General features: G+C 47.4%; 3 protein-coding genes across 3 annotated transcripts in view; 1 reads left to right on the top strand and 2 right to left on the bottom strand.

Annotated features, from left to right (window-relative positions):
• Positions 1-1,763: 1,763 nt before the first annotated feature.
• Positions 1,764-6,260, bottom strand: NIFK (nucleolar protein interacting with the FHA domain of MKI67). The gene is given in 7 exon segments (XM_021526105.2): positions 1,764-2,149; positions 2,152-2,296; positions 3,486-3,566; positions 4,255-4,466; positions 5,137-5,245; positions 5,896-6,021; positions 6,099-6,260. Coding segments are annotated over 7 exon segments (870 nt in total). The 5' UTR covers positions 6,243-6,260; the 3' UTR covers positions 1,764-2,096.
• Positions 6,261-6,515: 255 nt separating this feature from the next.
• On the top strand, positions 6,516-13,304 carry TSN (translin). The gene is made up of 6 exons (XM_021526104.3): positions 6,516-6,625; positions 6,705-6,798; positions 9,705-9,801; positions 10,589-10,704; positions 11,324-11,403; positions 11,737-13,304. The coding sequence occupies exons 1-6, from the start codon at positions 6,560-6,562 to the stop codon at positions 11,971-11,973; spliced, it is 690 nt and encodes a 229-aa protein (XP_021381779.1). The 5' UTR covers positions 6,516-6,559; the 3' UTR covers positions 11,974-13,304.
• A 7,230-nt stretch (positions 13,305-20,534) lies between these two features.
• Positions 20,535-25,547, bottom strand: part of LOC144245855 (uncharacterized) — a 44,722-nt gene continuing 39,709 nt past the window's right edge. The window contains exons 4-7 of the mRNA XM_077784843.1: positions 24,641-24,845; positions 23,600-24,222; positions 22,589-22,734; positions 20,535-21,785 (exon numbers count right to left, since the gene is read on the bottom strand). Coding sequence (XP_077640969.1) covers positions 20,990-21,785; positions 22,589-22,734; positions 23,600-24,222; positions 24,641-24,845 — 1,770 coding nt within the window. The 3' untranslated portion in view covers positions 20,535-20,989. The remainder of the gene's footprint in view (positions 21,786-22,588; positions 22,735-23,599; positions 24,223-24,640; positions 24,846-25,547) is intronic.

The raw sequence follows: 25,547 nt of genomic DNA, 5'->3' as shown, positions 1-25,547 counted from the left end.
AGCCTAAGTCCCTCATGCAGGGGACATGCAGGAGCTCATGCAGCTAGACAGGACAGCCCTGTCATGCAAGCAGCATGAGAAGCCACTGAATCAAACATGGAAGAAAGCATCAAGTGGACACAGGCAGGGGCAGAACACTGGGCACAGAGAGGAGCACAGCAACAGCAGCAGAGTGGGAAGAAATCAACTTAGTGTTCAAAATGCAGGACAAGGCATTGAAATGGGAAGCACAAGAATGGAGATACTCAGGCTTTGAGGAACGTGGAACTCTGGATAAACTAAGTTTCCTAAAGAGCAGCTTTAACTCGGCAGCCTAGGAAGGAGCACTTGTGGCAGCATCAGAGAAATAGGCAATTTTCGTTAAGATCAGTATCAGGTTTCTCATGTATTCTCAAGCTGTGCCGTGAGTCACACCAGTGCAGCCACTCACTCACCGCCTGGAGCTTTCCTTACAAACGCGCGTTTCCCAGGAACCCTTGTGCTGCGGCACGGCCACGCAGCTGAGTCGTGCTGCCCCCCGGTGTCTGGAGATTCAGCTCCCACCAGGAGAAACGCAGCCACATTTCTAGTTCATCCTGACTCAACAGCCATCTCTATGTGCCCAACACAAAGTCAGGAACATGGATTTCAAAAGAAAGCTGTCTATTCTGGGCAGATGCATTTTTGCTTCTTTTCTGTTGCTCTCTGCTGTATGATGCCAAGGCAGAAGTTTTTCAGGGCTGCACATCAGATACAAACACATAAGCAATTTCTGCCAACCGTTGTGGTGGTCGTATATCTCAAACCTCAACTGAGCCTCTATTTCCCATGGGTTTGGGGTGCAAGCACTGCCTATTCCTCATCAAACAAGGGAAGAAAGCCTGCAGATGTACACAGCAACGCTTCCATTAAAAGGCAAGGACTGCCTTGACCACTGGGTTGGTGAAGAGATTCCCCTGGCCTGCCCAAGGTGACAAGCATTTGATATGAAGATGCACTTGTCCAAGTGGCTTCCTCAACAAAGGAGAATGATCTGAGTCACCTAGACAATGTTGTTATGATCCCATAAGGACATTGTCATTATGATTATTCCAGTGATCAGGCCAGATAGATCAGAATCAGCAAGGCCAATGGTTTAGATTCATTTTTCTCTGCCAGGATTTCAACTAAATTAGCCAAGGAATTAGTGCCAACCACCTACCTACTTAGGTGGTTATTATCACCTATTTGGGCTTTCCTCTAAAATCTTCTGCCAAGCCTGACCAGCAGCCAACAGCACTAGAGTGTTTAAGATAACAAAAGATGAAGGCCAAGTACATGCACAGAACCCAATCTGGGATTTCTACAGATCTCAGACTTGCATTAAAATCTAAAATCATTAAAATTCTAAGTGCACAAATTGCCTGTTCAAGCAGGACTGCCATCTGGCAATACCTGCCATCTGCAATGACAAGATAGCTGGAACAAGAATGAATCTTAATGCATTACAAAAAGCTGCACTCAATTCTCTGAACTCATACTACTGCTGACATAAACCTGCCTTTGCACTCCTGGTTATTAAAATATTTCAATGTGCTTATCACCCCCTGAAGCAGAAGATAGCCTTGGTTTCATGCAAGCAGCAAAACTAAAATGCAGCAACAAAGGACAACAGAACTGCCAGTAGAACTCAGACTGCTCTGAGTATTGGTGCGTCTTCGAGAGCCTCAATCGGTGCACATATACGAGAACTTTCACAAAACACAGACATTCAGTTAAACAGAGGAACCATTACCAAGAGCAAAGAAAGTTGAAAAATTGTAGTTTTTTTAATAACCTGTCATTAATTATAAATTTAAGATACAGTTGCTTGCATTAGCAAACTTTGAATGGACAGCCTCACATCTTTCCAAACAGGGAGCACTAGATACGAGTTATAAAATTAATCGGGCACTTGTGAGCACAAAGTCAAGAATATCTTCCTAAGTCCCTTGATGGGTAAACCAGAAGGACAAGATTTGTGAACAGAGTCCTTGCCTAAGAAAACCTGAAACACTCTAGGCAGGATGAACCAAGTCAGGGCAGCACACCCAGTAGAAGCTCCACCTCAATAGTTTTTTATATTGAGAAAAAAAAGGCTATAGCCACAAAAATTTTAAGTCTGTTTCTGTTTCTTCAGGCTTGGCCTTTGCCTTGGCTGTTTCTTTGGTCTCTGCACAGCGTTCTTAACACTGGCAGAGGGAAGCCTGACAGTGACTTCATCATCCTCTGTGTCATCATCCATCTGAGCAGCTTTCCGGCGCTCGAGCACTGCTGGAGTACAGACTGGAGTAGGACCCTGAAGAGATCAGAAAAACGGTTCACTGCAAAGCCATCTGCCAGAAAAAGCTGTCACTGCCCCTGTGGTACCACAAGACACCTCAGCCCAGCTCTCCTTCAGACAATTGGTTACATTTTACAACTAGCTACTTTTGTAGACATTATTTCTTTGGACAAAAGCATCACCTTCAAAGAAGTGTATGTGAAAGGCAAATGGAAATTAATTCACATTTTTTAATGTGTTGTTATGCACATTTGCTTTCTAAACTTTGTATTTCCTAACTCAAAGCATCACAAAAGTCAAGTGGAATATAATCGGGGCAACAGGGCAGTGGGTGAGGGAGTATATTTGAGACTGGCATACAGAAATGCCACATTCAATTTTACAACAGAGCTGAAACATCCCACCTTCATTACATCAGTAAGCCTTCAGAACTCAGCTGACAAAATGTATTAGTTATCCTATCTTCCTCACAACCAGCCATACCCCAATTATAACAAATAAACCCAGTAATAATAAAAATCCCCAAACAAACACCACCCCCCAATTCACAACGATGAAACAGAACAGAAATGTTAATGCCTTAAAGACTTTTTAGACTGCCAATATCCCAAATCTCAGTCCTGATGACCTGAATTCCCTACTGCTACATTTACCTGGCATTTGTTTCCAAAACACCAAATACTGTGCCTGGAGAGCATGGGGTAGGAGAGACAATACAGTACAGAAATGGGGACAGACAGCACTAGACTGTATTAACAATTCAACTCCCTTTTTATCAAAACAGGCTGGCATTGAAACATGGTCCAACAGGACGACTCCATCAAGGAGATCATGTCATCCCAGGGTAAAGCACAGATGCAGGGGGTGTACAGGTGCCTGGCCCCAGCACCCTGCACTACTGCAGCCTCAAGGGGGTGTGAACAGCAGAGGCTGACAGCAGAGACACCGAGGGACAGGCACTGCTGGTTACAGCGTGCTGAGCAGAAGCCTTTGCTGCTGAATACTCCCACAGGAGAAGGAACCACAAGGATTCTATCACCCTCCCCCATTCAAGAGTGTAAATACATCTCAAAGGAGCTACTTCTGGCACAAACATCTCTCAAGCAAACAATGTTAAGGTTTTTGTGTGTTGAAATCAGCATTAAGGTGCCAGCTGAAGACTGGTGTGATGGTATTGGACACCACCAGGACTGGTCCGTCTTACCTGGCTGCTCAAAGAAACGTTCAGTTTTGATTTCCTGGATGTTTTAACTTTTTTTCTCTTTTTGGAAAGCGCCTGTGCAGCCTAAGAAGCAAGACAGATCAGCTGGATCATTACACACTTGTGAGAAGATGCAGTCACTTAAGAGTTCACAGATTTGTTTCATAAATACAAAGTCTTTGCTATGGCAAATAGGTTTAAAGTAATAAATTGACTGACACAGAGGTGATCGGATTTGAACAAAAACACCAAAAGCAACACAAGAAAATGTGCTACTCTGCATTTTTAAAACACTCCATGTTAAAAGAGCATTATCTGCTCACAAGTCAAGTACTTGACCCAAGCACTCTGCAGAGGAACGTGCAAGGGCTGTGAATGGAAGTTCTGGTCTTGGGACCTGCCTTCAAAACCCCCACTCTGCCAAAGCCTCCCACAGGGCTCAGGCAAAGCCCCTCTGCTTTTTGGTGATCTGCACTCCAGTATTCAACCACAGAATATCCAACTGTTTGTACCAACAGAAGAAAAGGAACATCTGCCCTTTGCTGCTGCCCATTATTTCTCTACAAGTAAACACAAAGGCACATGGAATGCAGCACAGCGACAGCACCACACTGAATCTCTGGAGCTTCTATACAGCTCCTAACACAAGTGGCCTCCCTGGGGCTCCAGCTCTTTTGCTAGTTCCACACAAAACACATAATTTCCATGTATGCAGCACAACTCTACAAACACATCTTGCTTAACACACTCACTGAAACAATGCCCAACTTACAAATCCTGGGAAGTCATACTCGAGCCCCTTTTCAGCCAGCTTCTTCCGCAGCAGCCTCTCCTTCCGCAGCAGGCGCTTGGTCATCCTGGCCTTCTCCACCAGGGAGCGGATCCTGTTGTAGCGCCGCACAGCCGGCTGGGAAGGCTTCCGAAAGATCTTGTCACAGTCTTTGAAGAGGTTTTCATGGACCTTCTCAGGAGGCATGAACTGACCTGTACCACACACAGGACATGGGGCTACAGCAGAGCTCCCCTTCCTGCCAAGGGCACTCACACAACACAGCTCACGGCTGCAACACCGTGCTGGTGCAGCGAGTCAGGAGCACAGAAAAACAGAAAAGGTCACTGCATCCTCAGCCAGTAAGAGGGAGGGAGGGAGGGAGGGATAAAACAGTTTAACAGTTTCACCCAGAAAAATCAGACAAAACTGCTCTACAACAACACAACAACAACTCATAATCCTTTACAAAGAAAGCTCTACTGTCACCATGACTGAGAAACTCAGTGATTTCAACAATCTTTTACCCAAAACCTCCTTCCGTCAAACCTTACAGACAACACCTGCAGCAGTTACAAATGCCAAGGAGTTTCCATGTGAAAGGAACTATCTCTATAGCAAACCCAACTTTTTCCTGAGATTTCATGTTACACAGTCACTAAGAGCAATGTCAGCCCAGAGAAAAAACCAGCACCAGTGACCAAAAGCCTGCTGAGCATGTTCTTTACACATGATGAAAAGCTCAGCCCCACAGAAAATACTTCTGGGACAAAACTTCTTTAAAAAAACCCTAAGATTCTATGCTCAGTCAAAAAATATAACTGAAATAACTACAAGTTATTTTGCTTTGCATGCTAGAGGACTTACAGTGGAGTTTGTACTTACACTTCAGCAGTCTCTCAGAAAACAGGTAGTTATTCATTGTGTCTGCAACGATCTTGGCCACATCATCAGACTCAAACTCCAAAAATGCATAACCTTTGCTGCCTCCAGTCTGTGAGTGACAAGTAATAAACATCAAACAATGCTTTGCTACCTGAAGGGCTCTATTAAAATTATTTTATTCTTCCAAAGTCATAGGCTATTCTCAGATAACCACAAGTAATTTCACAAAGGTGACTGAAATTGTGAAAAACACTCGATTTAGTCCTAAATTTGTATGACATTATTTGTAAAATACATATTTTTACACAAAACAAACTAGTCACAGGTATCTACTTGTTAAAAAAAAAAACAAACCAAAGCTGCTCTGCATTGCTGCTGTTCCACTATTCCATGCTGACAGCAAACCCAGAAGAAATTAGATTTATCGAACACAACAAGCAAGTTAAAACAGAATCGTGGCACTTCGGTTGTACCTTGAACTGGTGCGCTCCGGCACATCCCAGTGCGATGAATTTACTCACGGAAAAAGGACCGCAGGAGCCGTGGCCCAGCCGCCGCCTCGCAGTCGGGGCCAGCCCCGGCCCCGCCGCTCCCACGTGCGGCTCCCGAGGGCCTCGGGGCGCTGCGGCCTCTGCGCGTTCCGCCGGCCCTCGCTGGGCACGGGGAGAGCCCCGGGGGTCACGGGGCCTGCCCGGCCCGGCCAGCGCTGCGAGCGCTCCGCCGCACCGCGGTACGGCCCGGGCCGGGGCCGCTCCTCACCTTCTTACTCCTGGAGAGCCGCAGCCGCGTCACCGTCCCGAACTGCCCGAAGTACTCGCGGAGCTGCGGCTCGCACAGACCCCGCGGGAGATGCCCCACGAACACCACGCCCGGCGTCAGCTCCTCCTGCGGGCACGGACACTGCGTCAGCCCGGGCTGGGACTCGCCGGCCCGCCCCTGCCCCGCCGGGCCGCCCCGCTCACCTTGGCCGTCCGCTTGGTGCGGGCCCGCTGCACCTTCTGCTGGAACTGGCGCTGCAGCCGCGGCTCCAACGCCAGGAGCGGCGCCGCCCTCACGGGCGCGGAGGGCGCGGGCAGCTCCGCCGCCACGGCCTCGCCCGCCGCCATGCTGCCTCCCCGCCGCCGGAAGTGCGTCACTGCCCGCGCGCCGCGCCGCGCGCCCGGACGCCGTCTCCCAGCAACGGGCCCGGCCCCGGCGCCGGGAGCGCGGCCGGAGACACGGGCACGGGCACGGGCACGGCCGGGGCGAGAAGCCCGCCCTGCGAGCGACCAGCCGCACCCGCGGGGCGATCAGCGCTCTCTGGGCACCCTCCCAGCCGCCTCTCCGCCCGTCGCTGGCTGCTCCGGCCGCTCAGGCGGTGGCGGGGCAGCCCGGCGCGGCGCGGCAGGCGCGGAAGGCCCGGGGGGCGGGAAGCGGCGGCGCCATGTCGGTGAGCGAGATGTTCGCGGCGCTGCAGGCAGCGCTCGGCCAGGACCAGGACATCCGAGAGGTGCCGGGCGGGGACGGTGCGGTGCGGGCGCGGGGCGGCGCGGGGCGGTGCCTGGGCTGACGGCGCGCTGTGCCCGCAGGAGATCCGGAAGGTGGTGCAGGCGCTGGAGCAGACGGCGCGGGAGATGCTGACGCTGCTGCAGGGCGTGCACCAGGGGCCCGGCTTCCAGCACAGTGAGTTCCGCGCCGCCGCGCCCGGGCAGCGGAGAACGGCCGCAGGGCGGGAGCGCCCTCGGAGCACGCAGGTGCCCTGCCCCGGGGCCCCTTTTCCAGGTTCCAGCCTCTCCCGGGGTCTCCAGCCTGGGTTTCCCGAGGCTGCTGAGGAGAGGGCAGTGGGAGGTTTCAAGCCGGACAAGTAGTAAAGCTGCCGTTCAGCATTATGGACATCGTTCTGTCACTTTCTCCCCTCCCTAGCGTGGTGCTTTTCTGTCTCGGTGCAGAGCAGCGTGTTCTTTTCCAGGTGTTCACGTCCTGGGCTGCTGAGTTGGCTCCTAGGTTTCCCTGTAAGTGACTTGCACATAGGTTATCATCACTTGTTGGGCCTTTGATCAATGTCCCCATCTCATCTCTTCACCCCACACCCCAAAAAAGCTGTGGTCCTGAGTGCTCAGGGGTATTCAGGATGGACTGGGATGGGGGGAACACACTTCAGTCTGGTTTGTACAAAACAGATTGTGTGTATGAAATCTGCTTAATGCAGCAAAATGTAGAAAGAATTTGCACGGGCTGAAGCAGCAGGACCTGCTCTTGATGTTTGCTTGAGTGACAGCAGGAATTGTTCTGCAGCTTTGGAGGTTTGGGTTGTCATCAGCCTGGTTCCAGGCTTCTCAGGTGTTGGACAGAATGTTTCTGGGCCAGCCCATTTCCTCCAGGCCACAAGAGCAGCCCTGCAGGCCCAGGTGTTAGATCTGCTCTTTTTGCCCCCTCATTTCTCAGCTTTCTGGTAAAACTACTGGAATAAACTTAAATATGTCCTTTTAGAGCTGGGCTTTTCCCAGTCAATTAATATCTTGTGAGAAGCAGCAAACATTCTGACTTTGCTAGAAACTCTTGAGAGGAATTTGTGCAGGCCACCATCCCCAGGTGCTGTTTTACTCCCTTGCAGGGCTGATTGGTTGTTTTCAGCCTGATGAGGTTCCCCAGCACACTGGGGCTGGAGCTGGAGGCCTGGGGTTCCTCTGGCCTCAGAAAAAGTCTGTCTTCAGCAGTGAGCAGCACCTGAGGTTTGAGCTGTGCAGGCAGGTGCAACTTTCATCTGCTGGGAGACCCAGCAGTGCTGGAAGTCAGAGCTGCTGAGTGATTTGCACAAGCTCAGTTCTCTAACCTGGGAAAATCCATGGTCATTGTGTGGGTAACAACTTCAGAGTCGTTTTCAAGCATGTAGTTGTAGAAGCCCATGTTCAACTCAGTGTATTTTCACTTGATTTCTAATTCCTGGAGAGAGCTGGTCCTGGAACTTGAGGAGTCTGAGAAGAGATTTGGAATAGTTAAAAAAAAGAACAAAACCAACTAAGAAAATGCAAAACAAAAAAAATCAAACCAAAAAACCACAAATAAATAAACAAAAACCAATCAGACAAAAAACCTGAAGCCTCAAAATTCTTGCAAAAATAATGAGTTAAAGCTTAATAGGTCAAGAGTTAATTTGTGATAGCAGACCTGTGAATTTGTCACCAATTTCAGCTCTGTTACTAAAACCATGGGATAGTTGGGAGTTTGATGGATGGAAGGCAGCTTTAAGTACCACCAGTGGCTTTTAAAATGTCATCTGGCAGAGGCTTCCCTGGCTGCTTGTCCCAAATGGAGCTGGAGGGCTGCAGAGAAGCCAGGCAGGGCAGTGTTGCCTGAGAGCAGTCAGGGTGACAGGTGGGGCCTGAGAGCCAGCTCGGTCTTTGCTCTTGTGACTGCAGAACATCAGAGGTGGCACCTGAGGAGACTGCTTCTGGTTGTGCAAGGGCAGTTTGAATTTGGGGGCTCTGTGTGTGTGTGTCACTGGGCATTAGACAATGCCCTTTACAGTAAAGATTGTTTCTTTTATATTCTGCCTCTGGCAGAACCCAAACGTGAATGTGTTCCTTACTCTGTTCCCCAGCTACGTGATGCTCACATGGCTGAGGCAACCCTGTAGCTCTCAGCGAGCTTCACACAACTCTTTCATCCTGGCTGCCACATGGAGCACTCTCACATTCTGCTTCCTGAAGCTTTCATTTTTTCCATGTCATTCTCCCTCTCTTTTTTTAACCAGAAATTATATGTTATTCACAGAAGTTTTATAATCACACTTGAGTGACTTTTAGTAGGTGTTGTTTGGTAAAAACCATCAAGCTTTCAGATTTAGCTTCAGGAGGGCCTGTCAGGTTGATCTTTACCCTTCCTTGTGCTGTGGCCAGGCTGTCACAGCTGTGAGAGGCTGCAGGGAAGCTGTGGCTTGAGCCCGTGGGCCGGCCGCTGGCACTGCAGCTGCGGCGGGGCTGTAGCCCTGCCGCCGAACGGGAGGTGGCAGTGGCTGCTGCAGGAACCAGAGATCACTTCTCTTCAGTGTGTAACACACTGGGCAGGCTGGAACACAGGCTCTGCAAATACATCGGGAAAAGCAGGAAATGCAGTTTTATGAAGGGATGTTGCATCTCATGTAACCAAATTCTGATGGATTAGAAAAAAAATAGGATAAGTTTTTAATACAGAGAAAGAAAAGTTGCTTTTCCTTCGACTGTGAGAGTTGTCTGGCAGCAGTGCTTGGTGTGTGCTTCCTTTGGGGCCAGCTGCTGTGTGCAGTGCTGTTCCATTGCTTGGGATCTGGCTGTTGCTGGGACATCTTCGTTCAAGTTCAAAACAAAGGCCCAGAGCAGATCAGACAACCTGGAATTCCAGAGTCTTTCTGCTTTACCTCTATGGCTCATGGTGTCACCAGGAATATTTCTCAGATTGATTCCAGGTGTCAGCAGCCTTTCTTGAACAAGAAAGAAGTGTAAATAGCACTATCTACACTGGGAAACTTTATTTACAAACCTCTGCTGCCTGTCAAATATACATTTCCTGTGTGTATTCATTCCCTGAATGCTGTCCTGTTTCTTTTTCAGTTCCAAAGAAGTGTCAGAAGGCTCGTGAGCACTTTGGTACAGTGAGGACACAGATGGAGTCTCTGAAGACCAAGTTTCCTGCTGATCAGTATTACAGGTGTGCAGAGTCACAGCCAGACACATAGTATGGGAATTGCTTGGGCATCATTGCTTTGGAATAATGATGTAAAGGTTGATGGGTTGAATGCTTCTTTCTCTTTGGAAAGTAAATCCTGGTAGACAAGTGAGGTTTTTATCAGCATAGATAAAAAATGCTTTTGCTCAAACACTGCAACTTTTCACCAAATATAGTCAGTATTGAATTATTTTTCTGGAAATTTTCTTACAAAAGAAAAAGGGAAGCTTAAGAAGTTGGTGTTCTGCTGGAGTTGCCCTTGTATCTGGGAGCAAGGCATTTGCTGCTCCATTAATTTCAGTTAAGTTGTTCGGTTTGGGGTGTTCCTGGAAGCAGAGCTCTAAATCTGTCATGAAATGGCTGTTTGGTTCTGCAGACACTAAATGAAGTTGTCACCTTTGTGTTCTGTTGCTGCCAGAAGGGGACAGTGCCTGGCAAGAACAGTTCAAAGAAGAAGAATCTTGTCAGCTCAGATCTGCTGAGGGAAAGCTCTGGCTGTCTGTGGGCAACACAGCCTGGAAAAGTGTGGGAGCTGAGGAGGTGTGTGAGAGGGGAGAACAAATGTCAGTGTCTGGTGTGGTAACCTGGGTGTGGAGTTCTGGAGTACCAAGGAGATGTCTTTTAGCTGGTGTCATTTTGATAAACCAAAAATACTGTAAAATGCATGTGTTAAGGCAGAAAACACAACACACATAATGTGTGCTTATTGCCTAACAGTCCAGTAAGAAACATTAATTACTTATACCTTGACCTGGTGTTTTTTCTGCAGGTTTCATGAGCACTGGAGGTTTGTGCTGCAGCGGCTGGTGTTCCTGGCAGCATTCGTAGTCTACTTGGAGTCAGAAACACTAGTGACCCGAGAAGCTGTTGCAGAAATACTTGGGAGTAAGTTAATGTTGTAACCAAAGACAAAAAGCTTGTGACCTTAGACATTGAAGCTTTCAGAGGTGCAGGGAAACAGCAGAGCTTCATTTCTTCCAGAGTTTATCTGGTATTTGATTTCATTATGTAAACAATAGATTCTCAGAAGATGGAAACTGGAAAACCTAATGTTAACGAAAGTATTTATTCATTAATAAGTTCTTCGTCAATGAAGGTCATTCATTCAAAGTGTGTAAATGCACCAAAAGTATGGCACAAAGATGAGAGCTTGTTTCTCTAACTTCTTGCTTTTGGTATGTGTGTAAAACAGATTAAATTCTTGCCATGAAAGAATTGTATCTTCACAGAGCAAAATATTTGAAAAAAGTAAGAAAAATACATCCTGTATATAGATGTAAATCCAGTTACTCTGTTGGATGCGCAGTTGAGGATGCACAAGATGCTGAATCAAGAACAGAGAGGCTGTAATTACATCACATACAGGAAAAGGCTGACTTTTATTTTGTAATAGTATTTCATAGATTTGATATTTCAAATTAGCACCAGTAAAAAAATGCAATTTAAGGTGGCTGGGTTTGCTCATGCTCAGCACCATCTTGTCACTGCTCTGTTTTTTTCTCAGTTGAAGCTGATCGAGAACGGGGCTTTCACCTGGACATTGAAGATTATCTTTCTGGTGTATTAACTCTGGCCAGTGAGCTGGTAAGCAGGATATGCATGCATGTATTTTTGGTTTGAAACTGACCTTGAAAATTGAAGTAATGTGTTTTTTAGCTTTCCCGAGTTGTTCCTGATGGTTATAATACACAACACCTTGATCTGAACTTTTAGCAAGATGCTTCTCTGCATGTTCTTCAGCGATACTTTTTAAGATTTAAACTAGTAATTTGATTGAAAATCCAGAACTATGCTCAACAAAAAGGTATATCTAAGCACAAATAATCTGGCAAGAACACAAGTGCTTCATTTGGTACAGTAGCTGATGGGGACTGTGATGTGATGTGGGTGCTGTGCTCTTGGTGTCTCCTCTCGCAGGCCAGGCTGGCAGTGAACAGTGTCACAGCTGGGGACTATTCTCGCCCTCTCCGCATCTCAACCTTTATCAACGAGCTGGATTCTGGCTTCCGCCTCCTCAACCTGAAGAACGACTCCCTGAGGAAACGCTACGATGGCCTGAAATACGACGTCAAGAAAATTGAGGAAGTGGTTTACGACTTGTCGATCAGAGGACTCAGTAAGGAGGCAACAGTTGGTGCAGGCGGGGAGAAGTGAAGGGAAGGATGCTCGTTGGAACAGCATCATCGATTACCTCAGATGGTTGCCAATTTAGGAAGTACCTAGAGAAGCCTTCCTACAGTAGTTTAGAAGAACTGCAGCTCAACGCTGCTCTCTATTTTCTTATAAAAGGTGTAGTACAGGTGTTAGATGTTTTGTAAAATCATGTCTAGATTAGGACAGGAGACTGTTTCCAGTGGAATTCCTCTGTCAAACACACGGTGCCATTCTCTGCACAGCAGCAATAGAAGTCAGTAACTCCCATGAGCTGAGATTCCCATTAGTTCTGTAAGTGTTGCTTCCCTGCTGTCAGGGAAGTGCTGTGGCTGTCTCTGCTCACATACCCTCAGAGGTGTGTGCACAGCACACAGCTGAGTACTGACATATGAGATCTTCTGAGAAACAGTGTGTAAATACCGGCCTTTTTTTAAGACACATTTTTTTTCCTTTTTGTTTCTTAAATTTTCATCTATGTAAGTTGAACAAATTTGCATAACTGTTTATGAACCAGATCTCTTTTTTAATGGTTTCTGTTAATGTACCCCCTGTAATTGAGAAATTGGTGAAAATACTTCTGAGAATTCCTCTATTGGAACTGGTGTCTTGCACCCCAGCATATCTCTTTTCTCCCTCTCTCATTTTTTTTTTTATTTCCACCAATATTTCAGTTACCGGGGAGAGCAAGGTTTTCTTAGGCACCCGCTTTCTCTGTCTGGTATTTGTTTTACTGGCATGAGTAAATGCAGAGTTTTAAATGATGATTTGCCTTGAGAACTCAGTGCAACCAACTTTTATGTTTTTCTAACTTCCAAGTTTTCTGAATAGAGAAGTGTAAACTGACAAACTGCAGGTGGTGTCTGAGTTGTAATAATCTGTACAGGCCACAACTGTACCTGTATCATGGGATTAAAAACAAAAAAACACCACAAAAGTATAGTTAGTGTAGTAAAATGTTTGTATCTCCAGAAACAGGGAAGTTGCTGCTTTCAGGTAAGTATGTAAGATGTTTGCAAACACCAACAGCCTATTTGACGTGTGGAAGTGGACAGACTCATACCTCCCCATGTGTTCATTCTCTTCTCCTAAATGACTTTGAGTTTCACCATTCTCCTACTCCTGGTGGTGCAGGAGGGTTAAGGAGAACAGCTAACTTAGGAGGAGGAGGAACACTTCAGAGGATGAATGGGAACGGTCAAGTTTATGAGGGGTTTGTTAGCATTTCGGTTTCTTAGAGAAGATTTACCACTGAGTTACGGGGTTGTTTTGTTTATTGGAAGAACATGTTTTCTTGGTTATTTTAGCCAATAAAAGGCTGTTCTTTGATTATGGCCTCTTGGTACCTCTGCCTTTTGTCTGATCATCTGCTGTTATTTGCTGCCCTTGCTGGGAACCTGTTCTGGAATACCAGCATTTCAGTTCATCTTTCAGCTGTCCTTTGACAATAATGGAGTTCCTCCCCTTGGCTGTAGTTGTTCAGTGGCACACTTCTAAACACTGCTAAGTGCAAAGTCAAGCTGCAAACAGATTTCATAGGCTTTTTTTAAAAACTTTTTTTAACTTTGAGCAATGACACCAAGTAAAACAGGAGAGCTATGGCATTTATCTTTAACAATCTAAGAGGTGGCAAGACTATTTTAAAAGCATCTCATAATCTTTCATGTTTGTCCTCATCCCTTGTATCTTTTGTCTCTTAACATGGGGAGATGGCAATATCCCCCTTTCACAGCTGAATGAGGGTGTAACTTCCTGACCCTGTAGCAACGTAACAGCTTTCAAAGTATTTCTTTGTTCTTGCCCTGTGCCAGTGTTTGCTCATTTCTCAACTTAACTGCTGTGGCAGTGGGAAGAAGGAAGGAGCTTAAGTCAGTTTTACTGCCCAAACCAGAGATGGGGGGTGAACCAACACTCTAAGGCTGTGCACTTCAAGGTCACACAGGAAATTTGTGGGAGCAGGAGAATAGAGAAGGGTTACCTGAGCATCAGTTTGGTGTGTCTTACAACTCCTGGCATGTGGGACTGGGATGTGAGGCCATGTGTTGGGGCAGCTGCTGGTTAAGGCTTTGCGCTGACTGTCCCAGGTGCTCCAGTTGCATTTGGTCATGGAGCAGGTCTGCTTCCTGACACAGGATCCTGTGTGCCTAATGCAGCTGTTCACTAGATCCCACATCTGCCAGCTCTTGCTGGTGGGTTCTGAGAGCTGGTGGAGATGAAGCAATGCTGTGCCACAGGTGCTGGTGTGGGAGGGACAACTGGAAGAGCAAGGTTCTTAGGGCTTACAGAGGTGCAAGGTGTGGGATCCTTCTGTCTAAGGCTCTGTGAAGAGCAAGTGCCCAAGAAAGAGACACTCAGTGTTGTGTTTTTGAAGGGTGTTTAGCAAACTGCTTGTTTTTCCTTTTCTAAGTCTTGGGAGAGCCTAGCATCATCCTCTGGAAAAGCACTGTTTGCAAGACCCAGGCTACACAGCTCATTCCCAGTGTGGGTCTGGAGAAGGGAAAAGCACTAACTTCTCCCTAGGCAGCAGCAGGGGAAGATGGGGATGCTTTTGTAGCTTTCTCTGCACTGCAGTAGCCTGTAGGACCTTGTGACCTTTGCAAGGAACCTGCACATTTCTCTGATCCTAATTGGTAAGTTATGTTCCTTTCCCAGAGCTGGGAGTAGAGGGAAGAAGGGAAAACCCAGAAGGACTTGAGTAGGGAAGGGGGAGCAGGGAATGGCAGTGGACTGCAGGAGTTTGATGGCTCATGGTGAATCAGATGCACTTGAACTCTAAACAGTTGGTACAGTTTGGACTGCGCAGCGTGTGCTGGCAGCTGGGAGAGGAGTGAGTCAGCACAGGAGCACTGGAGAGTCTGACTCAACACCCAGCATGGCTGTTCCCTGAACCACTTCAGCCTCAAGTGTGTTCCTAGGAGCGCTCTCTTGGATCGTCTTCGTATTCACTAACTTGTTTGTTTGGATTTTTCACATCTTGATGTCATTTCTGTGTGTTTTCTTTATTTCAGTAAAAAGGGTACTTAAATAATTGATTAATGGCTCTTTATTTCTAGCCCTGCCTGTTGAAGGCCAGCAAATCAATGAAAGTGCTGACCTGAAAGAGTTCAGGAAGCGGGGGTGAGCAGGATGCACAACAGACCTTGGGGCTGGCTCTTGAACTGGGCTCTGCCTGCTGGAATTGATTAACTGCAGCCAGCTCAGCCACCTCTTTAAACTGGCACTTGTCAGAGGACACGTTATCACCTCCAGGCTGCCCTTTCCTGGTGCCAGCAAACATCCTTGTGCAGTGAGCTGGATCAAGGAACTGATTTAGCTGAAACAATCTCTATTTTTTTAGCAGTGTTTGCTCCTGACCTGGTGCATCACACAGTCCCCCCTCCATGCTGTGCCAGTGTGTTGGAAGGAGGCTTCCTCTCCCTGCAGTGCCAGTTTTCAGTATTCTCTTGAGCTGTAACGCTGTGTGGTAAATGGTTTTTCTTACCATAATTCAACTGCTTCCCCTTTTGAGAGGATTGCCAAGGATTTTCTCTCTGAACAAGTAATTTGCCTTCATTTCACTGCAAAGTGAGTGAGCTGCAGAGCCTCACCCAGGTTTTTCAGCTAGCAAGGTCATTACACACCAAGGCAATTAAGGGGAGCAGAAAATGAACACGGATGATGCTGGAGGTCTATGTGTGGATCCTGACCTGTCACCTATCCACAGTCCATCTTCTCTAGTTCAACTACTGTCATAGGATGCAGCTCTAGTAAAGAGAGCTGCACTTGGATGCATGGGTGCAGCTCTACTAAAGAGTGTAGGGGTTGTTCAGTCTTCTCCCTGCTGAATTCATGGAGTGCTATAAAATAAGTGAATTTCAAAAGGAAGACTCCGATCCGTTTTGTATCTCCTGTCTGTGTGTTGTGGGTCAGGCATGAATTAGGTAAGATGGATATCTTCTTGCAGGCTTCATTGCCTGCTTATTGTCACTTCAAACTGGCACTTTGGGTTTGCATTGGTTGGTCAGCACTGGGGGCTTGCCCTGCCCAAGGAGAACATGGCTGTTTGAAAACCAGCCCTTTCTTGAAAGGAATACACTCCTTGTATGAGTGCTTGTTCACCTGCACATTCATATTCTGTGTGTACAAACACCTATCCTGGGGAAAATGTAAGAGCCTGAGCTCTGCAAGGTGCTCTGCTCTCTTGGAAGTCTTCCCAGGGATGTGCCTCTGGCACTGCAAGGGAAGCTCCTGTCCTAGGACAGAAGAGTTCAAATGACCTGGGCCTCCACTGCAAACAAATCCTTTGCCTGATTCCATGCAGAGAACCTTCCCTGAGAGGGCTGTTTGCAGGCTGGGTCTTCTCAATTGCAGCTGAGATAATTTCTCAGGGATGTAAAGCCTGCACTGGTGGTGATCACACAGGATTTGAGCTGGAAAGTTGGAAATTATGTTAATTCTTGCTACTGGACCTAGAGCCTAATGCTATCCCTTTCAACTCTTTCCAGCTGTGTAACTGCTCCCAGTCAAGCCTGGCACAGACCAGTGCTGGAGGATGCTCTGCCTGTGTTCTTATTGCCCCAAAGTGTTCCATCTCTGCTGAAGAACAGGAGATCTGTTTCTGTCCCTCAACCTTTCCATCATATTGTAGAAAGGTTTCCCTTAGGGGATCACCTTCAGCTTCCCAAGGAAGGTGTATTTTTTTCTAATGAGTGCCCTTAGGGCTTGCCTGGGGTTTTTTGACTGTACAGTGTTACTGTAAAAACTTCCTTTTTTCTTGATTGCTTGTATCTGTCTCTGGTCAGACTGCTCCTCTGCAGCAGTATGTGACAAATAAGGCAGTTCCTTCATCTGCCTGATAAGTAAGACATTTTGTTCCTTCATACTCCACTGTAGTGACAGGTCACTCAATGACAGAGAGAGCTTTGAATATTTATCTTATCTCTGGGAGGACAGTTTCCTCTGTTGCTTTCAGTTCCAGGTTTTTCCAGTTTCAAGTCAGAGAATGTTAGCCTAGTTCCAGCTAAATCTTACCCAGTTCCCCAGCACACACTTAAGAGGAGACATCACAAAATGAGTTACTACAGCTGCCTCATCCATGAGCCCTGAAGGGATCTTTGACATGGTGTTAGAAGATTAAACTTTTTTCCCTTTGAACATTCAGGGACAAGCAAGACTTGCAAGATTCACCAGAATCTCCTCCTGGAGGAAAAAAAAAATATTTATGGGACTTCTGTTGTATTATAAATTCCTATGCAGCAAAGCCAGGAGAGCTGAGATGATCTCAGAGCTTTTTTCAGGATTTGGGGTATGCTGAGGTCAATCTCAGTCTCCAATGACAACTCCTTGCTGCCAGATCAAAGCTGGTTTTCCCTCTCAGATATGTTGTTGCTCAAATAGTGGAGACCCACACTGAGCACCCCTTCCCCATCTGCACTTCCTTTATTGACAACCACGAAAGTACGAGGACACCATAAAGGAGAGGATCTCTATTCACTAAAGCAGAAGTCTCTGCCCTCTGAAGTATTTGCTCTTCATCTCCATGTGTTTTCTTCAGGCTTTCCCACCCAGCCTTGTGACTCATAAAGTAGCTATTCCTTCTTTCTTTGGGACCTGAGCTCATAGAGGGCTCTTAGTCCGGTGTTTTGTTGTCTTGTGTGTCTGCCTTCAGAACTCAAAACTACATGGACTCTAAAAATAAAGACTGTCTTTTGTTGTTTTCTTGGTAAATGACCAGTAAAGCTTATACAAAATTCTTTTTAAAGGTCATTTATGAGTTCTGATAAATCAAGGGAGTAACCAACTTTTTCTTTTTTCCGCCTGACAAGGAGTACTTCCAGAAAGGTCTGCTTGTATTACTTGGATAAGTTCAGTGGGCAGGAGTCTTGAAAACTAATCTTAGTATTGTCAGTCATGACAATGAAAGGCATAAAAATATTACAGAGACCTAGGATGGCCAGCTTGGAACAAATAATTGCTTTCTTGGCTTGGAGACAGCCCTGTTCCAAGTACCCAAGGTTATAATAGCATTTTGTCAGTTAATCAGAAATGGAAAAATACAGCACGACTAATCTCCATGGCTGCCAAGTAAGATGTGTACATGTGATACTGAAAGACCTGGAACTTCCCAGGAGAGGGATCATCTAGTTCAGAAGGGTGCCTGAGGATCATGGAAATCTACTGCCTTGTCAGTGTAGTGACACTCTTGCCCTTCTTGTGCCGCCTCACCCCACACCACAGGCAACTCACAGGATTGTTTCCTGCTCATGTCCCCTTTCAACACCTGTAATTTACAGGCAGGTGAGCAGCTGCACACATCAGGTACATAAAAGTAGCTGGAAGTGTGTTGGAAGCACAACCTCTGTCCAGTCTGACAGGTGCAGCAATCCCATTGTCACTTCCCGTAGCTGTCCCAGATCAAAGGGCTTGTACTTACTGTTCTTGGCCACAGGTTCTTTAGAACAGGGCTACAGCACCAAGTACACGTTCTGCTCATAACTCAATACCCGGTGATTATTCATGTACCTTCTTCTGGGGAGAGATTGGTTCAGAGGAAATAGGCCATGATTACAGGAGCCTGGCAGACAGGTGCTTCCTGTGATACCTAGAAAAACCCTGACTCTGACAAATTGAACAATCAGCCAAACATAAGATTGATGCTAAATATCAGATCTTTTACATACTTATTGTTCTCTAACCTTTTTGAACCGCCAGGCTGGCTGAAGGTATCTTGATTTAAAGATATGACTGTACAAACGGTCCACTAGTGGTTTCAAGCATGAATTGAGGTGGAAAAAAATCACTGTGCTGGAAAGTAATTGAAAACTTTGCAGCAAGCAGCAGTTTTGTGGCTGTGAAAGCCACTCACTGTTTGGATAAATTGGACTGTTACTGTACTTATGCCTTCTCTTGTCAGAGGTGCCCCAGAGAAATGAAGAGAAGGTGGCTGTACCATTGTGGTCTTGGGAGAGAAGACAAAGGTGCTACAAGCTGTTGCTTTTTGCATGTGAGATGAATGGGACTTGAAGGCTCATAAATGAGATCTGTCACAACAGCATAAGAGAAATCTTCCTCTAGCAGCTGCTCTGCTCAGGCATCTGTCTCTGTGAAAAACAAATGGCAAACTTTTGGGGGAACAGTTTATTGTCTAGTGATTAGAAAGAGCTGGAGGGAATTCCAGCTCACCTGAGGCTGCTGCCCTGACAATCACTCTGACAGCTATTGCTCGCTACAGAGCTCAGCTGTGTGCAGCCACGCTCATGTCTTGGGAACCTTCCAGATTATGCAAATCTTCCAATTTCCTCAAGGACAAGATGCAGCACTAAAATGCTGGATGGTGGAGAACAAGAGAAGGTACAGCCAGTAGGCACACATCAGTGGTGTCTGCTGCAGTGCCTGGAGCAGTGCAACGAGCCCTGGCCGCTGTAGCCAGAGGACAAAGCACTGGGCAACAGTTTGAAGCCTGCTCAGATGCTGGGTCAGTGGTGACTTTACAAGACTAGGGCTACCTTTGCAAAGATGTCTTCTGTCTGCCTTCATTGGTGACCTTTGATACTGGTTGATCTCTGGAGAAATACATAAATATGCTTGTGTGAATCCTCCTGTGAAATAAATGCCTGTAACAAAAATATTTTGTTGGTAGTGAATAATACTGATTGGCTTTGTCTTTACCCTGTGGGCCTAAAAGAACATTTACAGGCTGTCCTCCCAGATCCATGGACCAAAATTTAGGCTCCTTTAGTTTAGCCTCCAGGCTGAAATCTGGCCTTTGCTGTGTAAGTCACAGCGTGACATTTTGCAAAGCAGCGGTCAGTGTTAATGTCAGGCTGAAAAGGTTAAGCCCTGTTTGCTTTTTTTACCATTGTTCAGCTTCAAGTCATTTCCCTGCTGAACAACTGAGAGAGGCTAGACCTTATGGGGCAGTTATTTGAGGCCTCAGTTTTGGCTCCAGAGCAAATCTGTTATTGTCTAGTGAGAATCTGAGTAGCAGGTTTGTACCATTCACCCTGTCTCATTTGGAGTAGCCCTGAATTCTGTTCAGGGATCCTCAGAGCAGATGTAGGCACATTGCTTATCTGAATGCCACCCATGCAAAGTGAAACACATACTCCATAATACAAATATTAAAAAATATCCACCTAAAGTAATTAAAACATAATTATTAAAACATTTTATGTTACTCTACAGTACAATGTAAATTGTTCCTTTCAATTAAAATTTGAAATACACTAGATTACATAATTTAAATAATTGCAAACTCTTAAATTCACTCTCAGTGGTAGCAGAGCTGTATTTACATATACTTCTGGGATCTTTCAGATGCAGCATTATGTTCCAGTCCCTAAGTCAGTTAAATAATAGACTCTCACTGGGAGTGTGCTGCTCTTCTACAGGCTTTACACATATGTGGGGTTTATGTATTTGCTCTTTTTTTTTTTCTCCTTTTTTTTTTTTTTTTTTTGCTGTGTGCATGCAGCTGAATCTGAGCAAATTGATACCTACTTGATTTGGATTAAAGATGAAAGGCCTTTCTTTTTAAAGAAGTGTTTTGACTGAATATACAGAGGTGAATAATGAAACACAGTCCTTAGGAGTTGTGGTGGAAAACAATTTTTTTCCAGCTTTCATCCTCTGTTGCATAATACTGCATCTAATTTTGCTGAATACCTGGACTTTACCTAATGCTGATGAAATAGTCAATAGTGGAAACCTTTCTCATTGTCAAGACTGGCTTTCAACACGATCCATGCAATGGCAAGCATCATACATCATTCTCCTGCAGTGCAACATTAACAAGTTAAATTACTATCCTTCAGTGATCTCCTCGAGTGGAGCCCATCTCTGTATGTACATGAGCCTCAAACTATTTTGAGTCCAGAGGTTGGAGCTCAGCACCAGGCTGTGGCATTTGCTTCCAGTGCTAGTAAGAGTCTTTGGGGACCAGGCTCCTCCCTGTGTTGTCCATGGAGCAAGTTCGGGTCAGTGGGGCTCTTGATGGTCTGTGCAGGCGTCACTGGTCAAGCCAAGCCTGCCCATGCAGGACTCAGGGCCTGGTGTGAGGAGTGCTGATCATGATGTTGGGCAGTGCGTTCCGCCGCTTCTTCCAGGAGCCCAGCTCCCTGGAGTAGCGCCTGATCTGCCTGAACCAGTGGTGAGTCCGTGCCCGGTCGCTGTCCCGGAACACAAACGCCTCCCGCCTGATCTCAATGAGCTCGAAGGTGTCGTCGCAGTCGGGATCAGTGGAGACGATGCAATTACTCAGCCTCAAGGGCTCCCTGAGCAAATGGAACTTCCCGTTATTTTTGTCTCTGATGAGTACCAGCACTGCGTCCTTCACAGGCCCTGGCTCAGCTGATTCCAGGCTGGACTCAGACACACGCTTCATGTTCACCAGGAGGAGGACCTGCATGTTCTGGAACTTCAAGGTCTTGCTGCCCTTCTTCACCCACTGGCCATCGGGGGGCTGGGCCAGCTGCAGAGACCCCTCCATCACAAACCGCGTTTCCTCCCGCAGCCAACCAACAGTTTTGAGGGCAGTTTCTCTCATCTCAATGTTGATGACTTCCCTCTTCTTCTTGCTGTCCTGGCGAAAGGATCGGAGGGTCCACGTGTTCCCCTCCTGCTTGGTTTTCATGTTGATATGCTCCAGGTGGGACTCGATGCGGCTCTTGGCCTCCCGCAGGCTGCCGTGGTCTGGGTGGTACTCGGTGGTGGCCTTGATGATTCTGCTGAGCAGCAGGGGGTACTTGGTGACCCTTTGCAAAGGGGCCATCAGGAAGGACCTCAAGTTCATCCGCCGCAGTGCTGTGTTGTCATTCTGGGAGACATTGAGGAATATTCTGCAGGGATTCAAGAAGACAGGATGAAATGCTGGTTGTTCTGCTAGCAGATGCTGCAATCCTATATGCAAATGAACAGCGTGGTGCTGACAGCTGCTGGGCACTGCAGCCCCCTCATTTTTAGCAACCTTGTGAATTCTGTCTTATTAAAGACTAACAACCATTTCTGCAGCTATGCTCAGCTGCAGAATCCTGATGAGGTGCCTGGGACACTTGCACATAACATTCTAATCGTCTTCTATTAAATCATAAAATAGCAAGGGTGTGATCTTTCTCTGGTACATACTGACGTAAACATGAGGCAGACACATCAGTTTATATCAGATTGCATTAACTTGTAATGCCTTTCATCATTAGATTACAAAGCATATTAAACAAGAATTTGGCTGAGCACTGGAAAGAGAAATTACTTGCCTGACATTGCCCAATAGACCAAGGCTAGGAATGGGAACTAAATTCCAGTCATGTGTGCCATGAAGTGGCTTTCTGCCACTTCAGTGGAAATCCAACCTGGGCTCCAGCACAGGGACTGAGAGTTGATCTCAGCTGAGTATTATTTGGTGACAGTTCAGTGCAGTGGTCACTGGGCATATACTGCTAGCACAAAACACAGAGTACAGCTGGGGACCAACTGGTTGATACCAGTGGAGATACCAAGGATTGAATATTTTTTGAGAATAAATGACTGTCCCCACCCCAAGAGGGAGCAGTGATAACTGAAGAACACTAGCATCAGACTTTGACCTAGCCTGCTGCCTTTCTGTCCCCAAAGCCTGGATGAATATGCTCATCCCCTTTCTCACCTGAGCAACTCCTTCTCCTTCTCCAGAGCATTGAGCATATTCACAGAGGAGGACTGCTGAAGACAGTATGTCTGAAAGGCTGGCAGCATGTTCACAAATTCCAGGAATATTTCTCCAATGCACACGGTCATCAGGTCATCATCCCCCTGCAAGTATACAATAGGGCCCTGCTCAGTTAGCTCAGGAGAGGCACAGCCACAGGGCCTGCCTTCAGTCCTATCAGTATGAACTGCTGTAGGATCAGCTGAGCACCAGACCAAAGGTGCAGCTGGGCTCACCCTTCCCAGTCAAAAGGCAGTTCCTGCAGGTCTGGGGGGAGTCAGTGCCTGGGAAGGGAAAGGAAAGCTGGTCTAACTGCTTGCTCTTCCACATGCAAAGAGCTGTCTGCTCTCCTCTCATCAGTGCAAGGGCTTGAAGGCCAGACTGAGCTTCTTAGTCATGAGGGTGTATTATGCCATGCTGGTGGGGCAGGAAAGCTTGTTATGCAAGGCAGGGTGCCTCAGTAGAAGTGGCCATACACAGCTGTAGAGCAGGGAGCAGCCTGCACTGCTTGGCCCCACAGGCAGCCTAGAGCCAAGCTGCAGTAAACTGTAAGCCAAGGCAAACACAGCCAAGCCAGCATGAAGCCACCCAGCTCAGGGCTGGAAGAGCATAGCCTGACAGACAGAGCAAGCTGAGCTCTGTGCCCCCACAGTCACATTCTTACCAGCATCCAGGCCAACTGGCCTAAAACTGATTTTGATAATGGGACCATTAATCTATTAATGGGATAAATGAGCAAGACTGATGATGTCAGTGGCATCACCACAGCACAGTGAGTCCAACAGACCTGGCACAGAGCTCCTGATAACAGAATAGCTGAGAGAGCAAGGGACTAGATAGCTGATAGCTGACCATAACCCAGGAGTCCTACCTCCTGTTCCTCTGCTCCACCTATGCTGCCCCTCTAATACAAAACTTATTCCAGTCTGTCCAGTCCAGCCCCTTTAGAGGGCAGAGGCAGCATCATACCTGATCAAAGGCCTGATCAATCTCTTCTTGAAGTATCTCCAGGAAGTTCTCATTGAGGTCAATGAGCTCCTGGATGTTGCTGAAGATGCCCTGGAGCTGCTCCTGGCTCAGCAGCCCAGCTGCCTGCATGGGGAGGTAGAACTCCTCTTTGATGATGCGCAGGTCCTCTCCATAGCTGGCCTCCGTGTTGACAAACTCCAGCACAGACTCCTTGCGCTCCGTCCTGCGCTTGCGGCACTTCTCGCAGAGATCAGCCCGCCTCTGGTTGCAGTTCTGAACATCTGTCTCCACCGGGAGGTCCCTTTCTCCACAGTCGGTGCAGGGACGGTGGGCTTCCCAGGCCTGCAGGGAGCTCAGTGTTTCAGATGCCCTGTTCCTCCACTTCCTGGCTGGCATCTGGCCAATGCCACTGTCTGCCCTCTCCACATCCGCTGGCTTGGTCCGGGTGGCCACAGTGGGATCCAGGTCATCCCGGGCATCGTTCACACCAACAATCCCGCTGTCCGTGCTCAGACTGCTGACGTTGCTCCAGTGACGTCTGGAGCGGAGGGAGCCCCATGGGGTGCGTCGGGTCTCATCAAAGCTGCCACCATGGCCGAGGTTGGCTTTTGCTACCACTGGACCTGAGAACAGACACAAATTGTTACAGGCACTGCCAGCTGCACAGACCTCACCTGAGGAACTCGTGCTGGCACAGGCATGAACGGCAGGAACCCTGCGGGGACAGGCCGGCTCTGGTGAAGCAGGGCTGTGAGCTGCCTCCTGCTTTGCTGCTGAGACTGGTGGGAGTCAGAAGTAAATGGTTCCCAGGTGAAGTCTGGGATCTGTTATCTCTACCCATACCTGTGAACTCATTTGGGCTGCCTCCTCCCCTGCCATCTACCAGTCAGGGACAGAGCAGAGCAGATCCTGATTTCCTGCACACCTGGGTACAACCCAGGATGCTTCCCTCCCCTAGTTTATAGAGTTACTCCACATTTACAGCAGCACAGCAGGGTGCAGCATCTGGCCCATAAGCCCCTGAGTGTGCAGTGTGTGTACCACAGTCTCGCTCCTGCCGGCGCTTCTGTGCGTGCTGCCGTGCCGCAGCCGCGATCTTCAGCTCCAGCTGCTTCCTCTTCACCGAGTCTGTTGGCATCGGGTCACTGAAGTGCGGCCGCAGGCGGCACTCCCGCTGGGCCTTGGCACCATCGGTGCTCTCATGAACGATGTCGGAGCTGGATCGGCGACAGGCAGGACTGGGGGTCTGCAAGAAGGGCAAGAAAGGGTTTGGAGCAAGGCTGAGGTCAAAGCAACACCTGGTTTTGCAGACACTGAACTTCAGTTGCCAAAGGAGGGAAAAGGAAACTCATCAGTAATGGGATGGTAAATGTAGCTCTGATACTTGATGATTAAGAAATCTGTCCCCCTGAGTCCCTCTGTCTTGTTCAGCCCTAACAAGTAAGGATCCCTCTCCCTCTCAGAGCTATGCAACAGCTCTGAGTACAGCAGCTCTGAGGTGGTTGGATCATGGCTGTCAAATAACCATGAATAAGTCAACAGCACAGCCCTGGCTTGTATGTGCTCAGCAACCTGAGTTCACTTGCAGCTGCTCTGTGAAGGTTTCAGCATTGCAGGGCCAGGAAGTCCAGCCTCCGTGCCCCACCTGCACCAGCAGCTTGTCCAAGGGGACACTAGGAGGGAATCTGTCTGAACCCCCAGACACACTGGAAGTCATGAAGGGGTTATTGCTGAACTCCCTGCATCCCTGCATGAAATGCAGCAGCACACAGGCAGAGGCAAAAAACTCACTCCTGTTTTACTGAGTGTAATAAAATGCTTCTAATGCTTCTAACAGCATTTAATCACTCAAAGGAGTTTCCCAGATTGCCATCTCCCAGCCTGCCCAGTTCCTACAATGAAGGGATCCTTCAGAGCTTCTAACAAGGGAAAAATCCTTAACACATGC

The sequence above is a fragment of the Lonchura striata genome, chromosome 8 (assembly GCF_046129695.1).
Source record: "Lonchura striata isolate bLonStr1 chromosome 8, bLonStr1.mat, whole genome shotgun sequence".
Taxonomy (NCBI): Eukaryota; Metazoa; Chordata; class Aves; order Passeriformes; family Estrildidae; genus Lonchura; species Lonchura striata.
This window is presented reverse-complemented; position numbering and strand designations above follow the sequence as displayed.

Coding starts and splice junctions, on each gene's coding strand:
- TSN (XM_021526104.3), top strand. CDS start 6,560: ATGTCGGTGAGCGAGATGTTCGCGGCGCTGCAGGCAGCGCTCGGCCAG. Junction 6,799..9,704: donor GGGGCCCGGCTTCCAGCACA/GTGAGTTCCGCG, acceptor TTTCTTTTTCAG/TTCCAAAGAAGTGTCAGAAG. Junction 10,705..11,323: donor TGTTGCAGAAATACTTGGGA/GTAAGTTAATGT, acceptor TTTTTTTCTCAG/TTGAAGCTGATCGAGAACGG.